At 40.2% G+C, this 24,146-nt stretch overlaps 1 protein-coding gene across 2 annotated transcripts in view; it reads left to right on the top strand.

Moving 5' to 3' along the window:
• SCUBE1 (signal peptide, CUB domain and EGF like domain containing 1) overlaps window positions 1-24,146 on the top strand; it is a 191,737-nt gene that overhangs the window by 40,398 nt on the left and 127,193 nt on the right. For both annotated transcript variants that reach the window (XM_017745824.1, XM_017745823.1), the window contains exon 3: window positions 8,274-8,408. In XM_017745824.1, the coding sequence (XP_017601313.1) occupies window positions 8,274-8,408 (135 nt within the window). The remainder of the gene's footprint in view (window positions 1-8,273; window positions 8,409-24,146) is intronic.

The raw sequence follows: 24,146 nt of genomic DNA, 5'->3' as shown, positions 1-24,146 counted from the left end.
TCATTGGTAATTCCCAGCTCAGGGCAATGCTGGTCTCTCTTTATAAGAGGTGAATGTGGCTGATGTGTCCATCTGTTGAGTTGCTTAGCACTAACACAACTTACTGCAGCTTACATATTCTAATGGATGGCTGCTGCTTAGCTGGTGTGCAGGTGTCCAACTGTTTTCTTAAAACCAGGTAGTCCAAAAACCCCAACCAACCAGTCCAGCTTTGTACTGTGTGATCCAGCACAACTGGCTTGTGTTGCCATTTCATATTAAAAAAAAAAAAATTACTCTTTTCTGTAAGATCTTTATGTTTCAGGTATTTATGTCAGAGAATTCAGAGAAAATATTTGTTCTAAATACTAGGATTTGTGTTGCTCATGTTTAGGAGAGTGGAAATGCTGAACTCATTTCCCAGGTGACAAAAATGCCCATTTGCCCAAACATTTTGTGCCAAATGAAGCATTCATTCTCTGAAACTATTCAGAAACTGAGGCCGTGTTTATAAAACACTTTTCACCAAAAAAGGAGATACTTTCAGGAAAATGTAATTGTTTTGATATGACCTACAGGAACAATTTCAGCACTTACACAACATTTTCAGCACTTTCCTGTTCCCTAAAAGTTTAATGAGTAAATATGTGTCTGACTAAGATAAATTGCCTGAATAAGCCAATATTTTTCAACTCCTGCCATAGTTCTCATTTCACTGTATTGAAAGTTGTGCTTGAGACTCTCCCATTACTTCCACTTTTCATGGACCTCAGGTATTATCCCTATAGAGAGTGAGAATGACTTCATAGCCCACTGGATGCTGCAGTGCTTAGGGTAAAATCACTCATCTGAATCTAGAGAGGCCCCTAACTGTGTTACTTATAGATACCAATGAAAATCATTAATCTAGTCATTTTCTGGGCTTTTATTACCAGAGCTCAGGAACACCATGCTTCATGTGTATAGACCTGGAAAATATTACCAACTTGGGATAGAGATACTGTCTCATTTTTCATGTCAAGTTTCGTGGTTTGTTTGACCCACAGCAAAATCTTTTTTTCATTATTGAAACAATAATAACAATAATAACAATACAACAACAACAACAAAAAGCAGTTTCGAGTTAACCCAAACATCATTTTTCTAATCTTGGTAGGGTCTATAAGTAAATATACAAGCAAGCAGGTATAAGCAGTAGTTATCCTGGAAGAAGGATAGTTCAGTTCAGCCTGCAGCAGCTAATGATGCTGAGGGACCAGACAAAGTAAGGGGCATTATGATAATAGACTAAACCATTTACTTCACTTATGTCAGATTTTTCCTTCAGTTGATCTGGACTGCTGCTTGTTGGTATCTGTAGTTAGCTTCCCTCCACTAGTTTATGGAGTACTGTTAGTCCAGCATTTGCCACTTGGAATGCCTACATATAAATAGATGTCAGTGGGAACTGCAAGCTTACACTAATGAGGCTGTGGTTGTCTGTGCCTCACAGAAAAAGCTTCATGCCAAGCTGGAGGCTGCTGGCATTTGCTAGACAGTGGCACAGATGAAGAAAGGCATGATCAAATTCACACAAAATTGTTTTAAAACCTTAATCAAAAGAGTGGATAATATGAATAAATAATTGAGCAGGAGCTTTGTTGTGTTTAGGTTCTGTTGTCAAGAGGCCACCTGTGGAAGGATAGAAGCTACAACTAAGAAGTCACATTCACAGATTTGGATGTTTGTTTTGGAAATGCTAAAAGCTGTGGAAAGGGTTTTGGTGTCTTAAGAGGACAGAGAGTGGTGCCCAGTAACAAGTGACATCGAGAGACTTGAACTTGATGCAACATCCACTCAATATCCATGGGGCTGATACCTTCAGCTCAGCAAATGGGTAGAAATCACATATAGCAAACTGTAGAGTTACATGCATGTTTCCTAGGCTGTACAGAGCAAAGCAGTCTTTTGCAGCTGCATTTATGCTGTGTTTGAGTACTGTGAAATTTAAGGCGTTCCACTGTGTGTCACAAAATAGCTACAGAAAAGATTTGAAGCATCCTTTTCAAGTTGTGCACATCTATAGCTGTGCAGGCAAACAAGAAGCCCAGTCAGTGGGTGCTGAGGGGATAGGTGACTGTAGCCCATTAAAACACTGAATTCTCCAGGACAGATCACAGCCATCACTTTAAGTGTTGTATCCTTGTACATAAGAAAAGAGTGGTTCTAGGGATCAATTAATTAATCAATCATTTTAGAATGATTTTAGTATTCATCACCCAGAGGCATTCTTGTGGTTGCTTCTTTATGTTTCCCTTCTGTAAAATGTGCTATATTTTTCAGGGAAAGGCAGTTTTTCACACATTTTGTTGGTTTGGGGTTTTTCTTTTATGTCTAGTTCAGTAAACACAGACTATGTAGGATTCATCTTCTGCAAGTGGATCTTTTCTCAGCAAGGGCTCTAGTGAATACTTTTGCAGCTGTGGGAGTGAAGGAAGCATTGAAATCAAGGCCGTGGTGCTCTTTCTCCTTTTCTTCACCAGATTTTTCAGTTTCTGAAAGAAGGGGACAAAAAGTAGAATCTATCTTCATGTGCAAATAATAGAAAACTTAGGCCCAGCTTTTAAATTTTTGGTGAAGTCTGATTTCAGATCTGCTGGAGATACAAATGCTGTATACCTAGGTTGCGATGTCTCTTGCTTCTAGTATTTCTCCCTGCATGCTCATATAAAGTCAGTCTAGGGAAGATGGTTGGCAGCTCTTTCAAGTAGCAGTGATTCTTGTTTCCATGGCCCCTCAGCTGCTGCAAGGGTTCACCCTCCCTACCTTCACAACATGTCGCTGCTTGTAGGAGCGTTCCAGCAGGAGCACCTGCCTGCAACCTCTGATCTGATACCACTCCTACATGCCAGATTTGCACTTTGGGCTTACATGGGTATCTTGAGATCCCATCTTCCAAGACACCCACTCTAACAGAGCATCATGGTACTTGGAGGGTTAGAGAAGTGAGAAGAGTGTGTTCCAAATGCTGCTGTCATTAAAGGTTAACTTCTAGAAATGAACACATTTTGTTTTAAACATGATACACTGAAGTCATTTGAATTGTTTCTGTAATTTTCTTATTTGTATATTGCTGTGCTTCAGGGTCAGAATAGATGAGAGAGACACTACGAGGCTAAGGGGGATTTGTAAGATCAACAAAAATGCAGAAAGGGCAAGTAGTGAATGAATATTTACTCTTTCTCACAGTAGTGGAATCTGGGGGCATTCATCCAGACTATGAAGCAGCATCTTAGAAATAAACAAAAGTATGTCTTTTTTATAAAACTTATAATAAAATTAAATCTCTTAGTTCAATTGGAGAAGTAATTGCCCCATCGTGTTGGGCTCATTCGAGATTAGAGAAATCCATACAGGACAGAACCAGCAGGACAATGGTCTAGGAATTGATTTAGGAAAGTTGATAGGTATGAAAGTGACGGCTGAAACCTGGAAGAACATGCCTGCAATGGTTCTGTCCCATCTCTATAGTCTTCTCCTGAATAGCAACTACAGGAAAATGTCAGAGATGCTGGGCTAAATGTTACTTTGGTATAACTATGACTGTAGTAAATCCAGGAATATGATTTTTTTTTATTTTAATTAGACTTTCAGCCAGCTTTCTGAGTAGAAATATTCAGAATATAGTGATTTTAAAATTCCTTACATTTTCTGAGCGTGTGGTTGCTAATCATTTCCGCTACAAGTGAAAATATCCTAAGTGGTGTTTTGTTGCTAGCATTTGAGAAAAGTCTGCAGTATTGCTATCAGTGCTACATCTCTGTCATGATGTTCTGCACTGGTAAAATAGGTATCTTAAGAGGTATCTTCCAAAAGTTTCAAAGAGTAGCTTAGAGAAATAAAAATAGCAGGATCAGCTCTTTGGATCATGAGTCAAAGTCCTGTCTTTAGAAGTCTCGGTGCTACAGTAAGTACATTTTACTATGGTTCCCAAATGCTTTGGAGATTTTGAAGACTCAGATTTCTGGGGGACCTAAGTGTTTATGAAAATGCTGACATGAAAGAGAAATGTCAGAAGGAAGGAAGAGAAGATCAGTGGAGGAAGCAAACAGTGGACATACTGTTCTTGGCATTGACTCTGTGTAGTGTTTCCACTTCTGTGTCTTCCTGCTCGTGGTTTTGGTTTCAGGTACCCTTAGCAGACCTTTCTCCCCTCCACAGTATCCAAACAGGACACTTTGCTGGAAGATCTTCTTCCAGCCAAGGGAAGGCCAAAAGCTGCAGAAAGCTCTATGCCAGATCAGGGTAAAACACCAGTGAAGTTAATTTGAAAAATTCATCAGATAAATTAAATGAGAAACTGAAAACATTTGTTTATTTAATATATAAAACATTCATCTTTATCAACTGTAATATTTCCTACCCTTTGATACTGTTCCACACTACCACTCTCCGGAGGATCTCATCTTACTAAGGTACAGAACACGAGTTTGATTATATGAAGGCAGTGGGCCAAAAAGCTAGAGGTCTTATGCAAATTGAGATCTGCGTTCATTTGCATAATGCTTCTGATATATAGATATAGATTTAGCTATATATGTATGCATTTATGCAGCCATTATCTCTCTGTCTCTGTTGAAAGATCCTCCTTCTTTCCCAGCCTTTCCCTGAGCTGGCTCTGGCCCTGGTCCTGGTTGTCCTTGAGGAGGAGTGGCCACTCTGCAGTCCAGGCGCTCCTCTCTCTGCAAACATAGGCTTGTCACTGGTCTAAATTCTGTAGCAGCAATTCTGACATTTGTGCTGGTTGTCTTCTTAGCTGTTTATTTGTGCTGGTAAGGAGCAGGTAAGAGCTGTGGAAACTGAGATAATTTTAGGTGCCTCCAGCAGCAGTTGTCTTTGGCAAACAGAATCACAGGACAGTTCTTTGTGACAAGCATTATGGAAAATGGCTTATGGACATGTATCCACACTCTACTAGTTTTTCATCCTCTTTTTGAGGATGAGGGTTGGAGCAGCCATGTGGAGTATCCATCTGAGCTCAGCTCAGGTGAGAATCTTTTTCCTTTCTTTTGTGGGTTTGGATTGTAAGGACTTCCTGAAGTCTTGCTGCAGCTTCCACCATCAGTGGGGTTTTGAGACTCAGCTCTCCTGTAAGCACTGGGTAGTGTACTTTAGGAATCAGCACACACACTGTCAGGTGGTGAGGCCAAGCTGAAACTTTGTCAGATGAGGAGGCTAGGAAATGGATTTGACTTTCCATACACCAGTTTAAAGGAATGGTGTCTTGCCCCTGCTACCTTGAGGCTGCCATCCTCAGAGAGACAATCTGGTCCTGAAAGATCAGTGGTACCTGATTTTGTGTAAAAGTTTATGAAAGAGCACCTGTCTATTTGTTCTAAAAGAAGAGGAAAAGTCTGTTTTAGTAAGAATAGAGTAATAAACCAAGCAAGCTTTGTATTTTTGCTCAGTCAATTTAAAAGTTTTTTAAAATGGGTTTGGCTGGGGCTTAGACTAGATGTTCGAGTGAAGGGATTTTGTGCTGTGACTTTTTTCAAATCTCTGGAGTTAGGCCCTGGGGTGCAGATGTAAACTGTCACACAGAGTTGGCACCAATCAGAGCTCCTGAGAATCTACCCTCAGTTTTTCCAAAACAGTCAACAGCCATGTTTGACATTTAGAGAGCCACCAAAACCGGAGCTAAAAAAGCTTTATCGAAAACCTTACTGCTTATTTTGGTGTTTATGTGGAACTTAACCTCTAGAAAATCTGGTCCAAAATGCAGTCTCATCCATGCTGTGCTACCGATGTTTTCACATTCAGGTGGATAACTTGAGCTGCATTGAATGAGAATTGGGCAATGAAAGAAAGAAAGAAATAGGCCCTTGGGCGGGTATTTCATTTGTGAGCTTTGAAAAAAATTCAGAAACATTAAGGAATTACTCTGCCAGATCTACAAAAGCTTGAGCTTCTTGGAATCAATGGAGTTCTCTTGCATAACTTCAGAAGACTATTTCATGCTGTTCTCTAAACTGGGTTACTAATAAACTGATAGGCTGATCATAAAGTGACTTTATTGGAAGGAAAGTTTACCAAGTGAATAATTCAGTAAATATTTTCCAGGCATCCAAATCCAATAGATTGCTCAGTATGGTGAACAGTAAGCAATATTGCCTTTTAAGACTGCAGTAATACAAAGTGCTCCAAAAATTGCTTGACCTTGGTAGGACTCAGACCTGAGGAAAGAACATGTAAATCCTGCACCATCAGGCCAAGATCCATTGCAAGGCATGAGGTATAGAGATAGAGTAGTCCTATCTGTTTCCTTTCTTCAAGTCCTTCTCATAAATGCATATTAAAATAAGTCTGAGGCAAGTAATTGAACACAGTTGGAAGAAACTCCTCATAGAAAAGCTTTTTAAAGAGTTTTGATTGTAATAATTTTATGCTAGCTTATGAATTTGGGACTTGGTGGTAAATTGATCTGTCTCTTTATGGAAGTGGTAAATCATTAGCATTTGCTATCAAGAGCAGGAAAAAATGTTTATAAATCATTGCATTCATTTCAGATTATTCATCAGAGTTGAGAGGCAACTGTTTGAGTTACTTTGTGATACCATAAACAGAGCTCTGGGAAGACCGCATACTTTGTAGCATAATTTGGGGTTTGTGCATGTACCAGCTGAGACTTTCCTTCAGTAAGTGTTCAGCTAATTTTCCAGAGGGGAGAATCTAGATTCCAGGGTGCTGTTCTGAAGGATCAAGTTTGAGTTGGCACTAAGGCATCATTGTGCAGCAAGGCCTGCTGACTCACAGAGGAAGGGTCTAACCAAGATGTCTTCTTTATCCTCCTTCTTGTGTAGCAGTAGGCAAAGAAAGTCTTCTCTTCCCCTTTTCCTACACACTCCCAGAATCTCTGATGGGGTTGTGAAAATGTTCAGATCTGGAAAAGAGTAAGAACTGAGGGCAGGGAGGATTTTGATACAGAAAATCTGAGTCAACAGTGCTTAACATTTCCTGGTAAATAAAAAAAAGGAGGACTGTCTACACACTTGCATTGTAGTCCAAGACAGAATGACACTGCGTGGTTTCCCTGGTGCTGCTGTAATTACTCCAGAGCTTTTTTCTCTGTGAGAAAGAGCCACAACTGCTGTTACACGAAGGCAGCACAAACAGCGATAGCCGGCTCAGCCAAGCTCACAGCCAGCCTGTATTCAGAGCTTCCTGGCCTTGCCTGCAAGTGTACCAGCAAAAGCACTTGGGTTTACCTCAGTGTGTTGTGGCCAGTCCTGGAGGAATTAATTTCTGCAGGAGGTGTTCCAGCTCTTTGGAGGTTTGGAGTGTTGTGGATAATTTAGCTTTGTTGTGGGTTTTTTGCCACTTCCAAAAACAAAATGAAAGCAAAACACACACCAACTCCATTGCTGACGTGTTGGCGCATACTGTGAAATAACTGGCTGAAGAGTCTTCATTAAAAAGGAAAACATGGAATTTTCAAGTGGCAAGAAAAAAGCAAAAAATATATATGATTCACTTTCATGAGCTAAACAGGAGAGTCGCAAAGTTGAATGTGGGTCAGATACCTAATAGTGGCAGTGGTTTCCCAATGCTGATGCATACATCTGTGTTAAATACTACAGCACAAAAACAGTTATGCCAAAGAGAAGTGATGGGGGATAGGCCCTTAAAACAGCCAGTAGCTAACGCTGCTTTTGTGGTTTTATATATTTGCCTATTAAAATGACAATACAGACATGGAACTTTTAGATTTAAGAAGCCTTCTTTTCACTAAACAACATTAAACAAACTGACAAAGTAGGGGGTTATGACTCCAGTAATTGAAACATGCTGTTCTGTTCAAGACCAGAACTCTATAAAGGCTCTTTTCACCCAGTAATGCCCTTTGTGTTTGCCTGCTACCCCTGCTAGAAATTACTGTAGACCTGAAGTATGTCTTTCCAAGTGGAGTGGGAATGACAGAGTGCAACAGCACACTTGGCAGATGGGGTCACAGCCTTTTTAGGTTGTTCATGTTCATTGTGCATTGGAAATCAATTTGCAGCTCAGAATACATGAAGACATGGGTGGATTCCTCTCCCCACTATTTGGGGGTTTGTTTTGGGTTTTTTTCATGTTAACTTTAAGTCCAGGATGCAGGGAAAATAATTAGAGGGATTAATTTGGATTAACTGATTTGGGTAGTCTTCCTTAGCTTAATTTGCAGTGTGCCTTCCTTACAGTGTGGATTCCTCACTCTTCTAGATTTATATTCTGAATCTGTACATTATCTTGCATTTCTTTTTCCTTCTGTCTTCTAGATGTTGATGAGTGTCTGGATAACAATGGAGGGTGCCAGCAGATTTGTGTAAATACTATGGGCAGCTACGAATGCCAGTGCAAAGAGGGCTTTTTTCTGAGTGATAACCAGCATACCTGCATTCATCGCTCCATTGGTAAGTTTTCAGCGTGTAAAATGTGCTCTTTAGAATAACCGTGTTCAAGCAGAAAATCTGAAACAGTTTGGGGTTTGTTGGGTTGTGTTTTTTTAATCTCTATCATTTTACTGGTTGGTTGGAGTTGATTGATTCCTCTGCTATCCAAACTTGTAGCAGAGTCGTAAATAAGACAAAGAAACAGGCTTTGGTTTGACACACAAGTTAAACTTGGTTTGCACAGCAGACTCTTTGGGCAGGCAGAGACAGATTTTCAAATGGTTACTTTCTGCTTCTGAGTTTCCAGGACTTAAAAATTTCTCATCTGTTTATTGGACAATAGTGCACCTGTGTTTCACCTTAGAAAGCATGGGGTCTTAAATCGAAATGAACAGCTCATTACTTCTGTAAATTACACAGCTTATGGGGATTTTTGCCAGTCATGTAGCTCATTACTTCATTGCAGACTGATCATGGTTGATATTATATTGACACAGGATTTTTTTTTTGGTTCACTACCCTGTCCTAGGGTGGATTAAAAAATTGTTTCTCTGTTGCCTATGCACTAGCAATAGAAATAAGGAATCCCTGCAGAACTGGGGTCCTTGTCTGCTGCTGTTCTGGACTAGAATAAGCAGCTCTCCCTTTTCTATAGATGTCAGACATGGAAGACAAGTTTGAGTGGAAAGGGAGAAAAGAAAACAACATAGCTATAAATCTTTGCAATTAAGTGGACTCTTTCAGTGTTCATTCAGGCTTCTGTGACCCTGGCAGCAGTGGGAATATATGCTGGCAAACTCATTTACCAATAAGCAATACAGAATGACAAAGTAGCAAGATGAGACTGGTGATCAACAATGTAAGCATGCTGTATATTTCAAAACAGCCACACAAATGCTTCTGAACTATTTTAAGTGACTAATGCTGACCCGAAAATCATACTTGAACACAGAGTATTAATTTAGTCACTCTGTTGACAAGAAAGCAAAACGTCGTAGTGCAGCATCTCAAAAATGTAAGCGTGTTTTTGGCACTGTGTGTCTGCTTAAACACAGTGGTAAAGACAGTGGTGATTTTGATTTTCAGAATCCTGAAACTATGGGTTATATTGACAGGTCCACTTTTTAGCATGATAATATTAAGTATTTTGATTATGACAAGAGTATGCAGTTAAGCTACATGAATCAGTGCATTTTTGAGGTTGTTATCTAATAGGTTTTTAGTCATTCTTTTCAACTTAAATTGTCCAGATTTCTGTCCAGCGTAAACTAACCCTGACACAAAGATATCCAACAGAGCAAGGAATAGTAGCTGCAGGCTTAATGAAAAGCACTTGCAGAGTACTGTGCTACAATCATTATTTCAATTTGCACATTATAAAAATTCCCAGCTGTAATAAAAAAAGAATTTGGTTATTTGAGATGGAAACTAATGAAATAAATGAAAAATGAGACTCTAAAGGCAAAAGTTTATTCTAAGGAATAGTTTTAGTGGGGGAAAAGAGTATGTTTTTATGGCAAAGAGGATTCCTAGCTTGTCAAAAGGACTAGGGGAGTGGATTTTTACACTGATTGCTGTGTGCATATAATAAATATGCATGGAAAATATATTTGCGTTAACTTGTTTACAAAGAAAATGTCATAGAAGACATGGATGTTTAATTTGAAGCAATATCTTAAAATTATTTGAGATCTGACAAAACCCAAGCAAACTACCAGATAGACCAGTGGGGGTTGCAGAGTGTTTTATGAACAAATGGTTTGCAGCCTTTCAAAAGTAAAGTGTCAATTTACAATAACAGCAAACATTACACTGTAATGTTTCATGTGTCATGATCCCCCACAGAAATGCATCAGGTGGGTATGCTGGAGCAAGGAACTGAGACTAAATGATCTCTTTCACTTGTCAGAGGTGACTGAACTGCAGACAGTAAACATGCGTGGTGAGGAAGCAAATGGCTTTTTAAATATCCCTGTTTACTTGCTTTCATAGGTCTCACTTGTAAGCTCTGCTACAGAAACTGTTGGAACACAAAAATACACATCAACATATTTAGCCAGAATGGTGGCTGGGGTTATATAATATATATATTACCTCTGTTGGTAAACAAGGCTGGAGTGGACAAAGGCACACCACGCAGCCAGCACTGCCATCCATACACAAAGGCACTGACTTGCCAAAGCCCTTTAGCAAGTTTGTTGACTTTGTGCATAATAAGATCCATTCGTTGCCGTGTGGGTGCATTTCTATCTCTGTAAAATGCATGTGCAGTCACAGAATGTTGGTGTCCTCAACATTACCTAAAGTCTCTCCAAGGACTCAGCTGGTCTAAAACCATCACCCACAAGGCTCTTCATGTAGTTTGCTGCCAGCTTTTCCCTCCTGTTTTCAAATGCCTTGGGAAAAAAGGGAGAAGCACCTCAAGGTGCTTAGAACATAACTGGAGTTGGGATGAGTTCAGATTGGAGGGAGCAGCACCAACCCCAAGGATGTCTTCAGGCCCAGCTCACCTCCCTCAGACACCAGCAGGGCTGGTGCTGATCGCATGCTTGGAGCTCACCAGCACATTCAAGTAATATGATGGTTTCACAGTTGAAAAAGGGCTTTGGGTATTGGGAGTTGAGCTGAGGAAGGAATACATCCCTTTTTGCACTCACCAGGCAGAGGAATGGTGTCTTCCGATAAGAGGTATCCTCCTTAAAATTGTTGGCTGCTGTGTGAATTTTCTCAGCTTCCAGAGATGCACTGTGCTTGTCCCAGAGTTTTTGGGGTGTTTTGTGTCACCGTGCTCCTACCCACAAGTTGTGGTTAAAAGCCATATTGGAGTTCATGACAGGGGCTTGTGTTCTTGTTTCCCAAAAGGTATGTTTACTTGCCATCCAGAAGTGTTATTATTTCTTGTAGACAAGAAGGGTTAATTATCCACAGAGAAACAATAATTTTATACTAGTGGGAGGCCAGGCTGACATTAAAGTCAGAGCAAACCTTGGTGTCCCAGCATTTGCTTTGTTTCACTGTCTTCATTACAGGCCTACTGATTTCTTATGTTTAGTCCTAGTGTCTTTTGGGAGGATGTTATGCCCAGTACAACTTACCTCATTTATTTTTGCATAAAACTTGATTTCACTTTGGTGAGTCAGATTTCAGTGCTAGCTTACTCACAATAATGATGGCAACAACAGGGAGAGAGAATGGGAGGGAAAATAGATTGTAAAAGTTATGTAGAATTTAATAGTTGTTTATCTTTGTGCATCTTAATTGCATTAGTAGGTATGAACACTGGGGATTATACCAGAGACAAGGTTGTGTTTGTTTCCTCATGACTTAAACAGAAACCTGAATAAAACAGCTGTTACTGTATCATCTCCAGCTCCAGAGGGAGCATGTGTTTAATAAATGTGGAGATTACTGTCGTACACTACAGCTGTGACTGAGTCAGGTTAGTGGGTTACAGCACGTTTTCAGTGAATTTGATGATAAACCAAAAGCCCTAATTCAACAAAGCCTTGGGGCAGATCCTTAAAGTCCTAATTTAGGAAAGCTGGTTAAAAATCTAAATTGGGCTTAAAATGTATCAAAGTAGACAGAGTGCCTATAGATAGACAAACCACATAGACAGAGAGACAGAGTGCCTGTATCTCCACTGAGGCTCAGAATGAACACAGTGAAGGATAGGGTACATCCCATTTGCATTGCAATTTACAAAAGGTATTGTGGGCAGGAGCCCTGGCTACAAACTGCCTCACCTACCCAAATTCCCAGCTGAGTCCCACCTCCAGGGGCAAGTCTCCTAAAGCACAAAGGTTTTTTGCCTACAAGCAACATACTTCAAGAGCTCTGTGGCTTGGAAGACTTCAGCCCCGCTAGATTCCATCCCCTACATGTCTACATCTAGCATAGTTATATTAATGTTCTTATGTCTAATCATTATTCACTGCCAATGTTTTTATACAGCAAGTACCAAGTAAACTGAAAAGGCAGGTGAATTATGAGTGGTAATTACATGTGGAGATGAGAAGAGGTGAAGTACCAGGCTATAGAAGGCTGAAATCATGGTGGCCTCATCAAATGGTGAAAAAGCTTTTTACACAGTTGCCACTGTCATTTTCAAGCCTGTTAAAAAAACACTTAGCAAGGAAATGCTTTTTCACCTCCCCTTATCCCATTAGCCTTATGTTGTTAGCAGTGCTAGGGAATTTGACATAAAGTCAAGCTACCACAACTTAGCAAGGTTCTCAAAACCAGCTTGTCTCTCTCTGTATGAAAAGTGTGTAGCTTTAGTCCCAGAGGAAATGTGCTAAGCCACATTGTCTTGCACTTGCTGAGCAGACCTGTGGAATGGCTTACCATGCTTGTGCTGATATACAGAAACTTGTTACACTTGATTATGTGTTAAACCCTAGCTAATTTTGCAGTAGTAGCACAGGAGTCCATTGGTCAGCTGACATCAAACTACTGAGTTTCTTCTCCTTCTGAGGATTATAAAGCCACCTTTGTTCAATTTTTTTCCTTCCTATTTTCCATGATTTATTTTTATTCTTCATGTGTTTTCTTAGTTCAGTGCAATTTTGTAGTGGTAGAATAATGTGTTAGGACTCCTTGGGAGGAAGCGCTGTCCCCAGTCACCAAAGGAAGTGTTACATTTGGGATTCTGGGATTCTTTATTCCCATCTCTGGTGCTGATCCCTTGTGGGACTCTGGGCAAGAAAGTTATTGCGACTCAGAATTTCTGCAAAGCACTTTAGAGGAAAGAGGTGTTTATCCTACAGAAAGCACAGTAATCTATTAATATTTAAATTCACATGGAAGGGTGACTTTAAATAACTAAGTGTTGCCAGCACTGTTCCAGACTTTATGAAGTACGAGTTTCTCATCTCAACTATGAAAGCTCTTCCATGATGATGTAACCAGTTAAATTACTCCACTATCTGAACATGCTTCACCATGGCTACCCTGAGTGCAGGCGTCCCATTCACAGAACAATCCTATTTGTCTTTTTTAATTGGAATCCTAATATGACTGTAAAGGAATATATGTAAAGCAAATTTTAAGGAAGTCATTTCATAGATAAAATAATAAGAAAACTTTTCAGGCAGCAGCAGTTTTATGTGGACAAACATAGCGCGATCTTGGAAGCCTTTTCCTAAAACTGCACACATTATGACCTAGGGGTAATAGAAACTTGACTCTTCATATATTCCCATGATACATTTAGAATAAAAGATTCAGTTTATTATCTTTCACAGAATATAGGAGATATAGATACAGAAAAGCTATTTTAAATCTCACTGTGCCCTGTTAGAAATGTATAACTTTTTAAAACTGTGTATAACCCACAAAAATTGCTGTACTTTCATTTCCAGGATTCTTATTTGCTCCAGCAGCCTGTCTGAAGGGCACCTTGCATTTTCTTTCTCTGTTCCTCTGGAATAGAAAGAGTTTTTAGTTTGTCTGGAGGGAAGATGCAACAGGTGAAACTACCTATGGTTAAAAAGTAATTTCTGTTAGACCTGATCTCCCTCCTTTTGTATATGAATGACTTACTGTGATTAGGACTAGTAAAATGACACTGGTGTAAAACCAGTTTATGTGTAATCTGACTTAGGTTCAGCTGTAAGGAGGAGCAGTAATCATCACAGAATTACAAAAACAGTCTTAGGTGAAAGTTTAGGGCTAGATGTGATAGTAAGAAGTCTCATAGAATCATAGAAGAGCCCAGGTTGGAAAGGACCTCCAGCCTTCTGTGGGAAAGGGAGCCTGGATGAAAATAGCAGGTGCCCTGTCTGGTCACATCCTGAAAACCACCATCAGTGGTGATGGTGACTCCACTCTGTCCCTGGGGATGTTGTTTCACTGAATGGTCATTCTCATTGTAAAATTGTCTTTCTTAGGTCATAAAACCAATAAAACCTCGGCCAATGCAACTTGTAACCATTGCTCTTTATCTTTTCTCCTGGCTCCTTGTGCAAAGAGAGCCTCTGTCATCTTTGTAGCTGCCCTCTAAGCACTATACAAATAAAACTAAGTCTGTCCAAATAAAACTGCAAAAGCAGAGTTTTAAGTCTCAAAATTCTCAGTGCTATTTTGTTGATTTTTTTTTTCCCCCTTAGCTTTTCAGTTTAAGACCTTCAATAAATGTCAGCTTAAATGCTTAGGATGTCATAGAATTGGAGACAGAGGCATGCCACTTTTGGCTTACAAAAATTTTAAATGCATCTGAAACCTGAGGCTGCAATCTTCCTTTTATATGTAAGAAAACTGAGGTGTAAATATTACAGTATTGTCTAAGACTGTGTCTGGACTGCAGGACAGATCCCATCCATTAGAGCAGCTGCAGTCCTGTTGCTCAGAGCAGTCCAGACGGAAACCAGGATGTGAGAAAATGTTATGTGACATGAAATCAAGATAGAGTTTCGGTATATCCCAAGCTGCAGAGTTAAATACAGCCAAGTAAGGTTGATTTCAGTCCTCTGTTGAGTTCCTAGGGACTAATTCAGACTTGTATCATACTTAAAATCAGCAAAATGTGACCAAGTCTCTGCACATTCTACCTTGGTTTTGTAGCTCACTTGCCTTCCAAAAGAAAAACCTTGTGTTTCAAAAGTTTTCTGGGACTTTGAATTAGTTTTAATTCAGAAGGAAAACCAAATTTTGTTGAGTAGTCAATACCTATTGTTGCTTTGCCTCAGCTGAGATTGAATGCCCTAGAAAACCAACAGCTAGGACGATACAATAGTGGTGAGTAAATTGAAACTCAAAGGAAAAGTCTCCCAACACGCAGGAACAAGAGCAGGTGGCCAGACTTTGCCAAAATCAGGGGTTGAGTTCCAAGAGTGTTGTGCAGAAGCTGTCCTTCAACAGGTACCAGATTTAAGCATACTGATCAGAAGAGGCATATTTTTAAAAGAAATCAGAAAACAAAATAACGCTAAAAAAATCATAGCCTAGATGTGCTAGGAAACATCAGCTGGTAGGTAATCTAGATATAGTGCTTGAATAGTAGATGCACAGTTGAACATGACTGACTAAGTGATAAACTAGGACATGCAGATAATTTCTCAATGAGCAAGAATCTGAAATAGTTTAATGGTACAGTCGTTGTTTCTGTATGTCTCCATTGGCAATGCCTTTTGGTATGGAAAGGATGAAAACTAAAGGGGGAGAATTAAGCTGGAGGTGCAAAGAAGTATGCCTTGGAAAGAGCAGCTGTTTGAAACACCCTGCAGCAGCATGACAGCCAGCCAGCTTGCCAGGGGCAGCACACAATTTGTAAGTCAGATCAGAAATCTCTCCACACCTGTGTGACAGAAAGTGCAGCGAGCAGGCTGTAGCTCAGCAGCTGAGTGACTGGCAGTGCTGACAGGATAGGAAAACTATACGCACGAATGGGAAAACACACTGGAAAGTAGGACCTTAAAAAAAAACCTACAAGAGAAAATAGGCAAAAGGGGCTTTCACACTCAATCATTCAATAGCATTGGAAGTGAACCAATGTTCTGTTCATACTGTCTACTTTGGATATAGCAAGATTATACTAAATAAAAGAACTGACATGTTTTTTAAAGGCCTCTAGCATCCAGTTGTCTGAAACATCAGGTGAGAAAGATCTGGGAAGAATATTAAGCCAGAGCATACTGGAAAAAATCTTCCATTCACACATGAGCACAAAAAGTGGACTCTATTTTAAGTATACCATATGTTGTATTTGTCCTGTGTCTCTCTCTGAATGTAGGACCTGCTCTGAATACTGTGATGCTCAGCATCTTTCATACCTACTGTAGTCACTGTGGGTCTTTCCATGTGTGTCTTGTATTTTTCACTGTGCAGGGAAATCAGTCACAGACCATGTTGCAGGCACTGTTCCTCTTTTCTGCTATTCATGACAAATCTGAGATGTGATCCAGCAGGAACTCTAGAGACTGATGCTGTTTCTGGTTATAAACCAGTAGAAATTCAATATATGAATAGCAAATACCTGTTCATATAAACTGTTCGCCTCCTGCATGTGGTATGCATTTCATCAGGTCCATTAATTATTCAGTTCCATGTAATTATGTTTGAGGTTGCTCTGAGCTATTCTGAATTAATTTAGGAGTTAATGGAAACAAGAGGGGAGATGCATGCATTTAATAGTCATGTATATTTCAAGCCTAAGAATACTTGCATGCTTTGTTAAATTTCATATCTTAGAAGTCACTGCAAATGCTTCCATAGCAGGAACTTTGTAGGAACACCCCATTTTTAAGAGGGGTGAAAAAGGAAGAAGGGAGACAAAGGTATGTCAGGCAAACAGAAAATAAGAGAAGGAGGAAGAGAAACAGCCAGCCAAGTGGGAGAGGTGAAGAGGAGGAAAATAGAAAACTAAAAGAAGAGTGAGAAACAACATTAGGCAAAAATCCATACTTCTCTCTCCTTAATTCCCTGGCTCGCCAGTACATTTCTGTTCAAAATCCACTCCCTCAGAGTTTTCATTTAGGTAACTTCTCTCTTGTATAAGCCACAGTATAGTCATAGAACAGTCACGGTAGCTGTGTCTTTGGAATGTTATATTTTTCTCAGTGGAATGGATTGTGTGCTGAGGTTGCAAAACCAACCTGCAATCATGAGCAAGTCATCAGGATGATTCCCCTGCTTTGCTGCTCCCAGGATCCCAGAACTGCAGGAACAGGGAGGAGAGCATCATGTTGGAGTTAGTCTCTGAACTATGTTCATTATTGATAAAAGCATTGAGCTTGTGCTGTAAATCGATTAACCTGGGGTTTATGCATGATGCATAGTATGACTAATCATTTTCCAAAGGCTGTGCCTGATTTATTGGGGCTGAGAAGCTGCAAGTAATCTTTCTTCTCTTGTTCGGTCATAAAGCATTCACCCTGGGGTAAAAGAAACAGCACTTTTGGCCCCCTTTGATATGGAGTACCTTCTTTAAAAGTTCTCTGTGTTTATAGCTTGCTAAATCACTGCACATGCCATGTAAGCCCATATTATCCGCTTCGGTGCTGCAAGCGTTGTGTTGCACTGATGATTTACCAGAGCTGGCAGATTTTCTGCCTACACTTTATATGGGCAGAGGATGGAAAAATAGCTGCTATCTTCAATCCATATCAAACTTCAAAGCACTAGAAAGGCCAAAACTAAGAGCCTCCGTGCTAAAACATTAATTTTTAACAGAAATCCACATGATCGGTGTTGGCATTTCAGTATTTAGTGTAATGAGAATTGGTTATTTAAACTGACATTTCTTTGTAAGGCTACAAATGCCAAGATGGGGAAGGAGGGATGTAAATGTTCTTATGCTGTGTATTTCTTCTCCTTCTGCTTGCTTCAGAAGTGAACTTCTAGTTACTTGCTCTTCTAATCCCTAATTTGCTAGAGGATGTCCCAGGAGTTAACAAAAACTACCTCAGGACCCTACACCCCCTCTGAAAGATGAGCTGTTACACCATGAGCTGTAACTTATAGATACAGAGGGCAGAAAAGTTAAATAATTTGCCTAGAGTTACACAGGAAGGCTGTAGAAATCACAAGAACTCTGCAGAAAACCTTTGAAGGGATCATTTGTCAGTGCATGCAGTTTAATTGATACTGTGTTGATTTCACCAAATCTGTTTTGTTAAGCTGAGTATCTGTTTTTATGTATGCTCCTACTATGAACAAAATGCAGATACCCTGAGCCCCATTCTGTTGGTCTGTTATTTAATGCCCTTCTTTCATCCTGGGTGCACTTTTACATCATTGATTGATGAATTACGTGAACATGTTTAGAGGTCAAAGTGTAGCACGGGGAGCCTGGTGGACAACAGTGCATTTCGCAAATCCTGTTCTCTCCCGCCTTTCGTTCCCACATTTTTGTTCTCTTTGTTCTCTATTGGCTCAGTGCTGTAAATTGAACAATTTCTGATGGTGCCAGGCAGCTTGACATCTCACTGAAATTCTGCACTGTGCCTTGGTACTGAGAAGGCAGCAGAATTGACATTGGAAATGGATAGGTTCTGAGAAGTGAGGAGGAATACAACCACCTGAAAATGTCAACAAAATGTTGTCAGCATTATTTTTTAAAGAAGTGTATTCTCTCGCTAAGCCAAATTTTGCTCTCTGAAGTAGCTGATTTTTCTGAAACCCAAGCTTCAAAACTCTGAAACCTTTAGATGTCCGTGGCACTGTGTGGAAGTGGTGTTTAGGCAGCCTCGTCTGCCTCCGTGGGTGGCTGTTGTATGGCACTGGATATCCATGAAGCCCCTCATCGGGAAGAGAGGCTGGTACAAGGAGCAGCTCAAACATGAAGCCTGATTTGCTGGGTGCAGGAGTGTGTTCCTGGTAGTGTCTCTGAATCCCGTTTCCTTTCACAGGTGAAATCTTTCAGTGTTGGGGAGCTTTGCAGGGAAAAACCAAGCAAAACAAAGCCAAAGGGTTCTGCCAGCTCTGCCGAAGGGCACATCCAAGCAGTGCTGGAGGTGAGACTGGCCTGCCTGGGTGGCAGCTGCTTGTCTGCCTGCTCTTCTCCACGACTGGGATTCTGCTCCTCACCTTTCCAGACAAAATGCTTTCAGAGCTCCCTCTAAGCTTCCCAGGAAAAGCTATCGTTTGGCCTAAGTGCCTACTTAGTGGATATTTAATTATTCTGCTCTAATTTGGGTCTGAAAAACATATTGTAAAAAAAAAAAAAACCAAAAAAAAACAAACCAAACCTGTAATGAGCTGTTTTAAAGCAGGATTTGTAGTTTCCTACTGTGTCTCACACTTGAATCCTGAGTAGTACATTTACCTGGAGATTTATTTTGAAAACGCTTTCTGTGTAGATCTAAACAGGACTTTTGAGCATTTCACATTAGTTCAAAATACCTTGTGGTGTTCAATCTTCCTAGAATTCCCAGAAGGAGATAGCAAGCTGCTATTGCTATGCTGTCTCTCAGAGAAGCTGACCACTTATTGGCCCAATGAACGCTGAATTAATCTGGAGGATTGACTATCAGGAGCCTGCCAAAATGCTCCATAAAACAGTCTCACAGCAAAGTAAAATGCTGGGAAAACAGTAAAATCAAAGAACACCACTTAAAATACTCAGTAATTAGATCCTTTAAAAGGATCTAAAGGATCCTCTCTGGTGGGAGCAGAAGAGCTCCTTTGTGGTTTTTATGTTGTTTTTGTTGGTTTTATGCAGCAGGGATATTTGGTGACTAAAGGAATTTTCCTGTTGTCCAGACTGTGGATTTGTTTTTTAACCGAGCTCTAGTGTATATGTAGTAGCACTTTTGAATGTCCATCAAACTCACTTCTTCCTAATAGCTGTCAAGTGCTTAAACACAAAATGTAGATAAATATGCCTCCATCTTATTTCTATGTCATTTGGTTAAATGTTTTTGGGGTTGTTTTCTTTCTTCATTTCCTACAAAAACACCTGCAAAGGCCTCATTTTCTCTTAGTGTTTTTTATGACTCATTTCATGGAGCTACTTCTGAGCTGAGCTATACAATGTTGAGCTATCTCAAAAGCAACATCATGATCAGAAGTGTGGCTGTGTTGAAGGACATCCCATTTTTCCTGTTTCATATTTCTTCTCTCTTTGGACTTCCACAAGTCCTATTTACAGGCAGAAACAGGATTTCCTTGCTTTCCAATATGGCATGATGTCAGGAAAAACACTGCCTTTTTTTTCTGCTTATCTTGACCTCCAATAAATACCACCCAAATTAAAATCCATGTTCAGTGTTTAGCTGATGCTTTTCATCAAAGTACAGAACTCAAATACATCTGCTTATCAAGAAGAATTCTATTTTTTTTTTGTGTTCACACAAGCACAGCAATATTGACTGCACTCTGTTTAGTCTTCTGCTGACCTCTTGCAAACAGCTTGTACATTCCTGAGGATTTTCTTCACCTTTCTTTACTTAGATCATTAAAGCCAGGGATGGCTACAAACCCAGTATGCTGCTAGCAGATCTCATGCTTATTTCCATGAGCAGCTCTGCTAATGTATCACTGACTTCACTTGTTCTATCTTTTCACCTCCTTGCTCTTTTTAAAAAATTGAGTACCAGTTAGTGTATACATGGTGACTAGGATGAAATAATACAGCATTTCTAGCCTATGAAATCTGTAGAGGCCAAAGACTGGTCCAGTCACTGCTGTAGTGTTGTCTCTGAAGTGGAGATGAGATGCAAGCCTGATCAAACCGGTTCTGAAGTCCACAGACTCCCAGCAGTTTCAGTAGGACTTGAACTGGCATCATGAAACGGTGAACATCTGCCAACAACAGAGATTGAATCAGAAGGTGAAGCAAATCATCATTATTTCTCTGGGTTACACCATGGCTCAGGCAAAGAAAGTCAGGAATAACTGTACTATGGTTCACTTCCTGCAGAATAAATTAGCAAATCATTTCACTAAACTACAGGAGAGAAGTGACTCTAGGTGCTATGCAGAGCTGTGAGAAGGAGAGTAAAAAGCAAGAAAGAAACCAAGAGGTGCTAAGTAGATTAAAGGCAATTCAGTCCTTAAGAATATACTTGCAGAGCAATCACACAGCCTACTATTCCCAAATGCTACTAATGATTTTTATGGTAATAAGAGCAGACCTATAAACAGGTGATGCTCTTCACTCTGGCACAGAAGAGAGCTTGCCAGTGTTAGGGTGAGGAAACTATACTGCAGTACTAAATAAGCCTCAATGCACAGAAAAAGAGCAGTGATATGACAGTAACAGTGTGGCTTGTGTACACAGTGGATGTTTCTCACCCTGAATGTGCCAGCAGAGCATATAGAGTTCTGAGAGAAGCAGGTTCTTCCACTTTCACACCATTATTGCCCTGTAAACATTTCATTCATCTCTGAAGTACAACTCGCATATTAGACTTCCACTCATTGTGTTCTTGATAGCATTTGGTCTTAAATGGCTAATAACATAGGACTGCTATTTCAGGTGCCTCCACATGAAATCTGATGCTGAGTGCCCCAGAAAAAATTAACCATTTGTGACAGGAATGGAATCAAATTTGCTGCTTTGGGGAAGATGTATTTGCCTACGTATGCCTGCTGTGTGTCTGTGTTAGGTGCTGGTCTTAGCATTTGAACAGAGAGGCGAGAGGAGGAATCTAAATACTAGGGACAGTAAAAGCAGAAATTATAACTGTGCTTTAAAATGGTCCTTTTGGTAATATTCTTGTTCAGATAATAAAGGATTTTGTTTCCTAAGGTAACTGGAATATGTTTTTTGAGCGTCTTAATGGCGCCATCTGAGTGAATCTTGATAGCAGGTAACTTTTCTCAAATGGCAATATATTCATCATCTCTCTGCTACACCCATCCTTCCCGAGCAGCTCTCACTTCTCCCCTGACCTAGACCCTGCAATGTCAACTTCCAGACTGTGAATCACTCATCTCTCTCCCTTGTGCCCCCACCAAATGTTATCATCACACCCGCTTGAACCCTGACATTTGATTTGTGTAAGCTATGATTGCTGCATGTCTCAGGCTGACATTTTATTCAGATTCCTCTTCTGAAGTAAACTCAGGGAAAACACAGCAACATATTTTGTTTCCACAGAGTGGCAAACAGTCTCACCATAAAAGCAAACCCAGTAAAAAGTTTGGAAGTTTTTTCATAGCTAAATAGCTCTTTCGTATTGCAACTAGAAAACAACGCGGGTTTTTTTTTTATTTTTGGCTTAGAAAACAATGTTATACCACCAATATATGTATATTTAAAATCTGTGTATACAAATACATGTACATTTTGTAAATACGTTTTCCTAAGCTATCCTTGAAAGTGGCTGCTGTGACCCCATTCCTTGCTTGCTATACCCAAGGGAGGCAGCATTGATTTTCTTCTCTGAGTTTTGCAGGCTTTAATGAAAGCAAGGGAGAGGCTTGTGCCTACATTGCAATTTACTTTAATGTATGGGCAGTCTTTCAGACCTTTGTTGTTGGGACTATTCATGCGCTTAAGTGTTTTGCTGGATTGAAGCCACAGAGCAGTTAGCAAATTAGTGCACATACCAGGGTATAGCGTTCTATTCCTTCTTTCCAGACAGTTTGCATTTCCAGTATTTGTATAGAATATAGAGTGACAAGCAGCCCCTTTGCTTTATTTGTGAAGTTGTATGTCAAAAAATTGGATGTCTTCTCAGTAGTTAGTATTTCTACATCGCTTTCTGACAGATGATCTTCCCCTTTTCTTTCCATCTAAATTCCATTCCCTACAGAAAAAGTCTACATGGTGGCCATTGTTGCCATACTTTCTTATCTTCTGTGAAAGTAGCATTGTATGCGTGGTTTTTCCTCATGGAATGTTCCAGACAGAAACAAAATTTGGCTGCCAAGTAATTAGAGTGACAACAGGTATTCATTGCAGGCTGATAGAAACTTCTCTGAAAGCATTTGCCTAATTTTGTGCTTCCAGCTTGAAGTATGGGAGAGTACTTGTGCATCTCCTTTGGAATGAAATGTTGACAGTGGCATTTGAATTGGAAAAACACGTGTTTCTATACAACTTATTAGGCAACAGATGTGTTCTCACTTTGCTAAATTATTTGTGAGCTCCTCTATTGATATTTCTTTAGTAGCAAATTGACCAGGTGAGCTGAGGATCTTCACTCTCTGGCCCTGCTTTTTGTGGCATGTGCTCTCAGTCACCAGCCCATTTATTCTATAGCTGTGTTAAGTCCTGCTTTCCACTTCAGATTAATATTTGGTGGCTTTCTCAGAGCAAGGTCATGCCCCAGTAGAGCCATAAGCACCAGGATTCTACCTTGCAGAAAGTGGGGCTGCTGGCTGCATCTTACCTTGCATGTTGACACTATTTCCTGGCATTCTAGGCCTTTTTCTGTCCTGCATTGTGATGCTATCTCCATGCTTGGTTGCATTAACTTTTTATTCCTGTGTGGACTAGTAAACCAGAAGTTATTTTAAGGCATGGCTATGTATTGTTTTCTCATGGTGCAGCTTCTGAGGTGGTTACCTATTTTTTTAACAGAGCACCTTTCATTCTGAAATATCCCAGGGTGCTTTAGAGGTGTGATCCTAGGACATCTCTGACCTCTGGACAGAGATGCTTGAATTTATGGGTAGTATGGGATGTACATACATCACACGCTGGGTTTTACTGGAACAACAAACTGTGATGCTCCCAGTAGTGATGAAACACTACAATCAAGTGAAGAGAATGAGGAACTAGGGCTTGTTTTCCCCTTCAGCACCTCCCTGAAGAACAACTGGAATTCATCAGGTGGAGGCACAAGCCTCCAAAACCAAAACAAGGTTTGTTGTTGTAGAGAGTGGAAATGCTGACATGCCACCAGGGTCAAAGAGTCAGCAGCAGGTGGACTTATTCCTTGAAGAGGGAGAAGCTTTGTGTAAGAGAGAAATAAGGAAAGAAGGGTTTGCAGAGAAAGCAAAGGTGCATGTGGTAACTAGGTAAAGAGAAGAAAACTGGAGTGGTAACTTCCAAGGGACATTATGACAGAACAAATCTGGCAATGAAGTAGCTGTTGGCCAATATTATATTAATTTGGGAGCTGGACACAGGGATCCTGATTGTTTCTGTCCAACTAGAGATAAGTTACGGTTCTAGGATTAAGGAAGCTATCAAGAAAACCCAACAAAAAGAACACCACCTCAGGAAGATATAACTAGACTGGGATCAGAGGATGACCAAAGAGCATGGGATGAGTGATGTTAAAGAAATGGCAGGGGGAGGGGGAAGGAAAAACTCCAGATCCTTGCTTGGAAGTCTCCCTTGCATTATCTTCCCTCTCCCTACGT

The sequence above is a fragment of the Corvus brachyrhynchos genome, unplaced genomic scaffold (genome assembly GCF_000691975.1).
Source record: "Corvus brachyrhynchos isolate BGI_N302 unplaced genomic scaffold, ASM69197v1 scaffold209, whole genome shotgun sequence".
Taxonomy (NCBI): Eukaryota; Metazoa; Chordata; class Aves; order Passeriformes; family Corvidae; genus Corvus; species Corvus brachyrhynchos.
The sequence above is the reverse complement of the archived record's forward strand: the minus strand, read 5'-3'. Positions and strand labels throughout refer to the sequence as shown.